Source organism: Strix aluco, chromosome 2, assembly GCF_031877795.1.
Source record: "Strix aluco isolate bStrAlu1 chromosome 2, bStrAlu1.hap1, whole genome shotgun sequence".
NCBI classification, from domain to species: Eukaryota; Metazoa; Chordata; class Aves; order Strigiformes; family Strigidae; genus Strix; species Strix aluco.
This window is the reverse complement of record NC_133932.1, coordinates 61,575,954-61,585,999: the sequence shown is the minus strand read 5'-3', so window position 1 is coordinate 61,585,999 and position 10,046 is coordinate 61,575,954. Positions and strand designations below refer to the sequence as shown.

Sequence of the window (10,046 nt, the reverse complement as noted above, 5' to 3'; positions counted from 1 at the left end):
CTTCAGCTCCATGTATGGACTCTGCTCAGATTATTTCCTCGGCAGCTCTTGCCTGCTATCTAGCAGTTATGCCTGTCATTTTCCTTGCGTGGGTAAGGTCTGAGGCCCTGGGTGCATGACTGGAGCCCGAAGCTGAACAAGTCTCTATTTCAGCAAGAAGGTAAGTGCTGTGCATATGCTTGAGTGAGGGGTCAGTGAAATTAGGGCTGTGGGAGATGCCAGGCTTGGCCAGGAGTATGCTGTGACTGCTTTGATCTGAGCTGATATTTCTTCACTCTTAAACCCCTGGGAATGTCCACGTTTCACTTGAAGACTTGTGTTGCCAAGTTGTCATCTTTCCTCTGGGGTCACATCATTGAGCTGACTGACATATGTAAGGATTTCTATTCTTGGGAAGACTTCCAGCATCAAAAAGCCAGCCCAGTGGAGCAGAGCTCCTTTTGAACAGGCCCCAAGTAAGACTCTGCTTTGGTTTATGAATTCCTGGTACATTTCACTGAGTTCCGGTCCCTGGTGCTGTTCTGCAGTGATTTCTGTTTTGCTTGTTACAAACTTTCAAGTGCTTCTGAAGTACCAGCATGTTAACTGACTGCTGAACCGACAACACAAGCTTCAATCTGTTACCGCTTCTTTAGCCTTGTACTTGATGATGGAAGGGCCAAAGAAACAGCTGAACCTGGTAGAAAGACCCATTGAAGCCGAATAACTTAGCTAACACATTTTGTAACCAGTGTGTTCCTCAGAAGCAATAAGATTAAGTGGATCATCTTGTGTGCTCTGTGCCTGGTGGAAAGAAGCTTATTTAAATTAAGAGGTCCAGAGAATCTGTGTCTCAGTCCAGAAAGAAAATGAGTTCCACAGAAGACCTTGACTATCCTCAAATCATCTTGCAATACAGCAGTGGATTTTTAGTCTCAAAGGTAAGAAATAGAATTCAGTCTTGGATAGATGTCTCAGGGTATGCAGAAATATTCAAGGATCTCACTTTAGGTCCCGAACATAAGTCTTTGGAACAAAAACTCATCCAAAGCGTCCTGTCTGCTCATTTAGGCAGGAAGGAAATTTGAAAAGAAAAAGGATTTTAAAGTGACCTAACCCCTCAGAATAGACTTATCATTTATTGAGACCTTTGTGACCTTTGGGGACTTGGATGACTAGACCTTGTCTCTGCATGAAGCTTTATAAAAAAATACTGGAGTTTATAGCTGAGGACTTGCTGTCTGGCTGCCTCAAATGTGGAAGGTGGTGGGATTTCTTCCCACTTGTCATTTTTGGAGTTTGAGAAACAGCTGATTTGAATTACCTTTTTCCTTCCCTGTTAAACCATGCAAAGAAGATTTTTCAAATATCTTCTCAAAGAATTTCCTTTCCTCTCCCATAGTTTGTCTGTATGTATTATGCAGAAGGCTGAGCTTGAGAACTTCTGTCTGGTATAATGACTGTTTTTCCAGACAGCATTTGATTCAGGCACAAAGGTAGAACTAGTAGTTTCACTTTCCTTATTGTTTACTGATTTTATTTATCTTTCTGTGTGTAAGCACAGGGGCATAAAATTATGTAACCAGTGCAGCGGAGATTTTTTCCTCATTTATGATTTTGTTACCTTTCCTATTGTCCCTTACTCTACCTCTAGCCAACATGGTAACAGGAGGAATGCTCCCTGGGTTGTGCAAACACCACTGCATCCTAAGGCTCCTGAAGGCAGAGGTGATAGTAAAGAGAGGAGAGAAATGGATAATGAAAAAACCTTTTGCTTGGTGAGAAGGAAGAGTGCCCAATGCTTTCCAAATTAACACTGGTACTATGTTTTTGAGAAAAGATCTCAACTTTGGTTAAACCATGTTCTTACTGAGGGTTAAAGGAGCTTCCCATGGACTTTATAAGGTCATTGTAGATACAGGCAGTCCATTAAGTTGATGGCTTTGTTACTGTTTTAGGAGTGTTTGTGTGACTGGAGAAATAGGCTAATACTTGTAAACTTGACTTTGTACAGCTAAAGGATGTTTTTCCCATGTATGGTTACGTATGTCTGTCTGAAGGTTGAGGGTTGTTCCAGGAGATGTTATATACCTTCTCTATGAAAAGACAGGGCAATTCTGCTGGCCTGAATGAGGCAGTCGTTCTGGATGAGAGAAAGCTCCCTGATTGAGGGAGACCACTGTAGTTGCGCACATCAGTCCCTGAAAATAGGGTCTATACAGTGGAATATCCGCCCTGGAAGCCACAGGAGATTCTCCAGGGTTCACTGGAGCATACATTAGATCCTCAGTTAAAGAACAAAATCAACAACAAAACTCACCACCACACAGACTTGCCTTTATGCTTTCCAGGCAAAAAGGAAGGAGGACTGTGAGAACGTGCTCTGAAACTAAGGAAGAGGCAGGAACATTCACAGCCAAAACCTGGTCTCTAAATGTGAAACTTTGTGAGTCAAAAGCATTGGTTGGCTTTGCCGGAAAGGAAAACAAATGAAAAAAGGTGCACTGCAAGCACTGTATGGTATTATCAGTGTTCAGAGAAACTTCAGGTTAATCACTGGACTTGTTTACATGAAATCTGGTTTTACACGAAAAAAATATTATGATGTGTATATTTTCTCCAACAAAGCATCTTTAGAAATGCAGTAGGCTGTGGTGCTTTCACTTGATCCCTCACTCCCTCCTTTTTTTACCCCCAGGTTATGTTCACTGCCTGTGAGCTGGGAGTGTTTGATCTTCTGCTGGAGTCAGGAGAGCCTCTGTCTTCAGATGCCATTGCTGTGCGCTTGGGTACCAGCACCACGGGGATGGAAAGACTGCTGGATGCCTGTGTGGGATTGAAGCTCTTGACAGTAGAGCTGACACAGGAAGGAGGTAATAAAGACAGAAGAAGGGAGAGAAACTAAAAGACTTAAACGTCTGATGGTTTTGAAAGTGAGGCAAGGTATGTGGGGAGAGGTGATATCTAGTGTTAGGCCAGTTACAGAATCACTTGGGAATGTCATCCCCTCTTGAGCTGAAAGAGAAGCAGAAAATGTCAGCATGGTTGTGGTGGTTTAGCCCCTGCTGGGGTCTGAGACCATGCGGCCGCTGCCCCTCCCCCACAAAGGGAGTGAAATACAAAGCCCCAAGACTGAAATAAGGAGAGGTTTAATACAGCAGTGCAATAGCAACACAACAAGCAACAACAATAACAATAACAGTAATAGTGATAGCAATGAACAGAGCAAAATAGCTACCAAATACAGCAGTGGGAAGCACAATGTACAAAACCACGAGTGCACCCCGCTCCCGAGCCAGGAAAATGTGACCTGCCAGGATGTGACATCCGCATGGTATCTGAATAACCCGGCTAGAGCTCCCCCCCACTGCTGGGGAAACTTAACCCTATCCTGGTTAAACCAGGACAATGGTGGTTAAAGGTGTAAAGTAAAACCCAGGTGAAGGGACCTATATCCCTAAACTTCTTTGTGAAAGAGCCTCATGTGACCTTGCAGAAGATGTTCAGGGTGTCTACAGAGCTGGTCTCAAAAAAACTCTGAGGTATGGGCATGATTTTAAACCTTAAAACAAAATGCCAGGGTGGATGGGCCACAGCATGATTTAAAAACACGTTTTGTTTTTCTTTGGGGTTTACCACCGTGTGAAGTATTTTGTTAGGTTGCTGACCTGAACTGAAATGTGATGCGAGTTTGCCCTTACATCAGAGACGTTGAGTCCACATGGTCAGAAGGGATCTGCGACCATCAGACAGCTGGTCAGGACTAGCCAGTCTTGCAGGTTGTGTCCCCTGCTCTGGCTTGTGTTGCCTTGCCCTGTTTTAGGGCTTAAGTAGTTGCCCAATGAGTTTAGGGAAAGAAGGTTCTATCTTTTATATTCCTTTTGTATGCCAGTCCTGTGGGTGAGTGATGCCACTGCAGATGCATTGGAGGAAGCGGAGGAGGTTTCTGTGAGTCCTTTAGGTATTCATCTGTCTGCAGAAGGTCCTGCCCTAGTGAACTGAGAGATGGTAGGTGTGGTTGGCATGCTGATTTGGGGGCTTGTCTCCCACTTGCTGGCCTTGTTGATCAGAAAAGAAGACTTGTTTGCAAGAGATTCTCGTTTAAACAGAGCATAGCAAAAGCTTTTTCTGATAGCAGAAGCCTATAGGTAAATGACACTTGTAAGGCTTTTCTTGAATGTTTGCTATTCTTGAATGTTTGGTACTGGAGTAAGTGTAGGTAGGTAGTGTTTACTCACACTGAATGGAGCAACACGCATTTCAGCAGCCCTTACCCACTCCTCATTGCAGTGGAAGGATTGATTGTAGAAGTAATGCGGTTGTGTCTTTGGTCATATAGACATCTTCTGGTGATAAATACCATGCTGTACAATAGGTTTGGCAAAGTGGTATATCATACATGTTAGTAAATATATTTATTTCACCCTTTAGCCCTCTACAGAAACACAGAAATTTCCAACATCTACCTTACAAAATCAAGTCCCAAGTCCCAGTATCATATTATGATGTATTACTCCGATACTGTCTACTTGTGCTGGCACTACCTGGCTGATGCTGTGAGGTAAGGAGGAGTATTGTGAGCTGTCTGTTGCAGACTGCTTTGCAGCATCTGGGTGGCTGCTCTGAGTGTTGTGTTTCTGGGGAAGGGCACCACGAAGATGGTGGCTGGTTCTCAGAAAGAAAAACAACAGATCATTTGGGCTGTTAACAAGGCCAATATGTGTTCTTGTTTATTCTTGTTTTCCACTTGTGTGGGTTCATGTTTTCCTTTCCCTTCTGATGGTAGAGATGATCTATAAATCAGATTTCTGTGGGTATAACCTTCAGAAAAACATTTGATCATTACAGTGGCTCTTACTTGAGGAGGCATCAATAAAGGAAACGATGAGTAATGATGGCTAAGGATAGTTCTGTTGCAAAGGAGTAGTTTATAGGAGTAGGGGGCTTATAGGGGTAGTTTATAGGAGTTGTTTAATACAGGTCTGGAGTCTCACTTGTTCCAGTCCGTACAACTGATGATCAAACATGGCGTGTGTGATGGTGATGACTGCATACACCAGTGTTGTACCTTTACCTGAGATGTGTTCCCATAAATCATATATTGGTTTGGGTTGGAAGGGACCTTAACGATCATCTAGTTCCAACCCCCCTGCCATGGGCAGGGACACCTTCCACTAGATCAGGTTGCTCAAAACCCTGTCCAACCTGGCATTCAAAAGAACCAGTCTTTCTTGTGAAAGGTTGAGAAATATATCGGCATATTTTGGGGTGGCAAATGAGAGTGCCTTTATAGCCATTACAAACAGGCTGGCATATATTCTGTACAAAGTTGATCACCTTTCACAGCGATGAACTAGCTGAAACTACAGCCCTGAGGTGTGTTTGGGGTAAAAGAAAAAAGAAATCCACACTCATATGCTGTAGGAGTCTGGGCCACGCTGGGGGAAAGTTAGTGCAGACAGAAGAATGCAAGGACGAAGACAAGGCCAGCAAAATAAGGCTGGCAAAAACACACAAGATAGCAGATAAGTGAGAAACACCTGTGGTCAGCAAAAGCACACAAGTCTGAGCAAAACAGGGTATGAGATAAGGGAGTTTTGGCAAGTTTTGGGCTTTATGTGCTAATTGCAATTAACCAATGCAAATGCTTGTAGAGGCGCGTGAACAGCGCATGTAGATGACCTGTAGCCTATTAGAAGATAGATGAGTGCGTGTACGGAACTTAGTAGAGTATAAATGTAACCAGAGAAGGAATAGAATAGATGACAATGATATATAATAAAAAAGATGGACGACCTGATCATCACATTGGTGTTGCGTCGTTTCTGTTCCTGCACGGAGAAATAAGGACCCCGGCTAATGGTGACTCCGACAATATGCTTTTTTCATTGCTATTTTAGAGAAGGAAGAAACCAATATGAAAGAGCTTTTGGCATTTCATCTAAAGACCCTTTTGGAGCAATGTACAGGTAATTATTGGTATATTTAGAGAAATTTTGTTCTTATTGTAGATAAAATTAATGTTTTTAATTATGGCTCAGGACAATTAAATATGATGATGGAAGAATCCTGCTCATCAGAACCATCATGCAGTGTTTTCCTTTCTCAACAATATCCATTACTGGGACACTGTCTGATACTATGAACAGAAATATATAATTTCCTATTCTGAAAAATATATCACAGGTCTCTGGCACAGAGGCAATGGTAGCTGAAGGAAAAAGTGTCCCTTGGAAGCCTGAGAATTAGCAGCATAATATGCTGTTGGACTTCACTAGTCTTAATTCCCTATTTAAATGCATGAAAGCATAGCTGTACCCTTCTGCTACAGTAAGACTCAAGGTAGGTTTATGTGTGAAGAGAATGTATTCTGTGTCAATAAAAACAGAGATTAGTGTTTAAACTAAAACTTGTAATAACAGTTATATGATAGGAATCAGCAAGGATATTTTAAGTTACTTTTTCTATGTGCTGTGTATTACTATTACTAGATCAGAAGAAGAAATGCTGAAATTCATGGCTGGCCAGAACTCAGTATGGAGTATATGTGGCAGAGATGTTCTTGCTGCATTTGACCTTTCCCCTTTCTCGCACATCTATGACCTGGGAGGTGAGCATCAGTAGATCTTCTTTAACAAGCCTCTGAACTGTTTACTTTTATAAGCTCTGAAAAAAAACCCAAACAACTCCTGTGTTATATGATGGGCAGGACATATCTCAGCAATAAAGGGAGCATTTCACTGATTTGGTTGGATTAAAAAGAGAAATGTGAGAGTGGTGAAAGCATTAGGAAGCTGAATGCTTTTCTCTACAGAGTCTCATTTTTGTGAGTGGTGGCCCATCCCTTTGTGTACGTGGCAGCTTTGGCATTTTTTTGTGCCTTGTGTGATACATTCTTCTGGTGCCAGACTCTTTCCCTCCTGCCCTTCAGTCAGTGTCATTAAGATATTGTCTGCAGCCTCTTACCCTGCAGCACCCTGCTGTCCCAGCACTGCTGAGCACTGCCAGAATTCATAGGATGGGCCAGGCTCCCTCGTGGTCTCCATCACTGCTTCCCCAGTACCTGGTTTAGTGGCTCTGATTTTCAGTTCCCACCTTCCAGCAGCCACTGCCCGAGGGGATGCGTAAGACCTGTAAGGGCTGGGGCTGCCCCCACAGGCCTGGGTGCCCTGGAGCTTCCTGCAGAGGAAACAGAGACAGTGTCCTCTCCTGTCCCTTCTCTTCCCTTTCGGCAACACATGGGGAGCAGATGTACTTTGCCAGCTTCCATGAGGCTGAATGTACTATTGCCTGCATTGCTTCATGGGGATGTTGCTGAACAGGTTGCTTTTGTGTCAGTGCTGACCTTCTTTTGCTCTCCCCAAAGGAGGTGGAGGAGCTTTGGCCCAGGAGTGTGTTTCTTTGTACCCAAATTCCACAGTCACGATTTATGACCTGTCAGAAGTCGTGCAGATGGCCAAAAAGCAATTTGTTCCCCCCGAGGAACATCGGATCGCTTTCCATGAAGGTAGGTGTGGACAGCAGTGTAGTGTTGTCACAGCTGTTGTTCCTGAGCCCCTTGTCTCTGCTCAGAGGTACCATACTGGAGGCTCAGGTCTCCAGCTGCCCCTTATGTGGGCAGAGTGTCCCAGATTGCAGCCTCCCCAGCCCTGGTCTGCAGTTCATTGCTACCACAGGGCTGTTCCAGTTGTGCATTTGCAACTACCTTCTATCAGAGACATGACTTGGTTATTCAGCAACCCAGAAGCTCTTTACTCCTGAACAGAACTATTTGATTTTTCAGAACAGGGGTACTTTAACAAAAAAGTCCTGCAATTTTTAAAAACTGCTATGCCATACTATAAATCTTCCTAACACTCCCTTTTCTCCTGTGCAGACCTCCTGGCAGATGTTCAGGATGCCAGGACTGCTCTGAGCAGGGGTTTTTCCTTCTCTGGTCATGACTGATTGACTTTTAAGTCCTAAGATATTTCAAGTTTTGAATGTGGGTGACCTAGCCCATATTCCTCTTGCCCAGTCCATAGATCTTGCATGGCCTTTCCACCATCTATGATGAAAATGAGTGTAGGGGGATCTAATTTTTAATGTTTACAAAAGCCTTCAAAGTGTTGAATGAGAATATTACTTGAAGCCCAGAGAGAGGAAAGAAGCCTTGAGGAAGGAAGGGAGTATATAAAAACAAAGATGGAGAAACATGGGAAATGTTACGTGTGCCAGTGGTGCAAAGAAATGGGAGCGGAAATGATAAAGACGCAGAGAGAAAAATGTGAATGGAGTATTCCAGGTGCTGAACAAAAGGCATGATGACGAAGCTAGTGCTAGGTGGTGAGAGATATGAATTTTTTTCCTTATGGATTTATGGTGTAGCTCTATGGTTACTGAAGGTCTTTGAAAATTTGCTTAGGTAAGGGAAAATTCTTCCATTTTTTCCATGACAGAAACCATGAGAAACTGTCTTCTCTTCTTAACACTTTACGAATCTGAATTCTTGTTGTTGGAGAAAACTTAGATGCAGATTCGTTCCTGTGCATCAAAGGCTATTTCAGATGAGCTGCTGCTTTTAAACATTTCAGACCTTCTTGAGATTGAACAAGAACAAAATCCCCTTTGCAGTGCCACAGAGGACTTTTACCTGGTAACTCTGTTGCTGTCTGATGTGGGTGATGCACATGGCAAGCCCAGAGTCTTTAGAACTGGACAGAACTGAAAATATTTGTTTAACTCATCCCTCTGTGTTTTGGGGGGTTTGTATAATATGTGTATTCTTGCTTTACAGGAGACTTCTTTAATGATTCAATTCCAGAAGCTGAACTGTATATTTTATCTAAGATACTGCATGATTGGGATGATGACAAATGCAGGCAACTGCTGGCAAAAGTCTACAAGGCTTGCAAACCTGGTAGGTACAAGCTCTTGAAGAGCAGGGAAACTCTCACCTATCAATAATGTGAAGCACACCAGTCTCAATGCTTAATTTGGGAGGCAGAGTTTCAGTGCAGGGGTTTATCTGGCTTCCAGTTTTAGTCCCCTCTACATGGACCCCTCTTTCAAGACATTTAGGTGTAAGGATTGGGGATTTGGGGTATTGTTTAGATAGGTGTATACGTCACAGTAAAAATCCCATCAAGCATCAGGTTGAACCCTTGGAGCTTTGAAAACACTGCTTACAGAGCTGAGTTCTCGGCAAAATCAGTAAGCTCCTGTGGATTTCAGCTGGGGGAAATGGGAATTTCCATCCCAGCCATAGCATCCCCTTCAGCCCTGGTACATCAGTACCTAGGTAGCCAAGCAGAGGCATGCTCCAGCGCTTCTGCTCTTCCATTGTCTTCTTCTGTGGTGCTGACATATGGCTTAACGTAGAGGCTGCTTCTTCCTGAAACTAAAGGTTAGGATCTAATCCCTCAGCTGAAAATATCTCATCTTCTCAGAGCTCACCGTGTGTTTTACTTCTCTTTATCCAACCAGGCGGTGGAGTGCTGCTGGTTGAATCGCTTCTGAATGAAGATAAAAGTGGGCCTTTAGAAACTCAACTGTATTCGATGAATATGTTGGTCCAGACAGAAGGAAAAGAGCGAACAGCAACAGAATACAGCAAGCTCCTTGAGGCAGCTGGCTTTGGAGAGATTCAAGTCAAGAGAACTGGAAAACTCTATGATGCTGTTTTAGGAAGGAAATAATAGTGCCTCTTTTATGTGCCTAACAAGATAGAAAAAGTGGAGAAATGTGATATTCTCTTCTTAGAGGGGAATCATCAACTTAGGTTTTAGTTAAGGTTGCCAATATTTTTGTAAGCTGATGCATTGTCAGGAGAATCACTAATGATAGGTCTTGAGCATGCATGGATTGTGAGTCTGGCAGCCTGACTAGGGCTTGCCCTTGGATCTGGAAGGGAGAGAAAGAAATCAACACTTGTTCCACAAGAAATAACTCACAAAAGAAATATGCAGTGTATCTGCTTCAGATTTTTTCATTCTTTCCAATTTTAACACTGTATCTGACAAAATCAAAGCTGAATTATTACTTGAATTCCTGCAAAATAAAACTGATCGCTGTACTAAGCTCCATTA

General features: G+C 43.1%; 2 protein-coding genes across 7 annotated transcripts in view; both read left to right on the top strand.

The window, feature by feature from the left end:
• Positions 1-2,817, top strand: part of AKAP17A (A-kinase anchoring protein 17A) — a 22,514-nt gene extending 19,697 nt beyond the window's left edge. Inside the window, exons 6-7 of one of the 5 annotated variants that reach the window (XM_074814926.1) lie at positions 7-160; positions 313-390. In XM_074814926.1, coding sequence (XP_074671027.1) covers positions 7-119 — 113 coding nt within the window. In that variant the 3' untranslated portion in view covers positions 120-160; positions 313-390. Of the gene's footprint in view, positions 1-6; positions 161-312; positions 391-2,677 lie in introns of those variants that run through there. The other 4 variants (XR_012621974.1, XR_012621973.1, XM_074814932.1 and 1 more) reach the window with 4 other exon arrangements.
• ASMT (acetylserotonin O-methyltransferase) lies at positions 768-10,046 on the top strand. Of its 2 annotated transcripts, XM_074814934.1 has the most exons (8): positions 768-920; positions 2,678-2,852; positions 4,411-4,540; positions 5,880-5,948; positions 6,471-6,589; positions 7,346-7,486; positions 8,756-8,878; positions 9,445-10,046. In XM_074814934.1, the coding sequence occupies exons 1-8, from the start codon at positions 849-851 to the stop codon at positions 9,654-9,656; spliced, it is 1,041 nt and encodes a 346-aa protein (XP_074671035.1). In that variant the 5' UTR covers positions 768-848; the 3' UTR covers positions 9,657-10,046. The 2 variants fall into 2 exon arrangements, with proteins under 2 accessions (XP_074671035.1, XP_074671036.1); XM_074814935.1 differs by lacking the exon at positions 768-920 and having other exon boundaries at positions 2,788-2,922.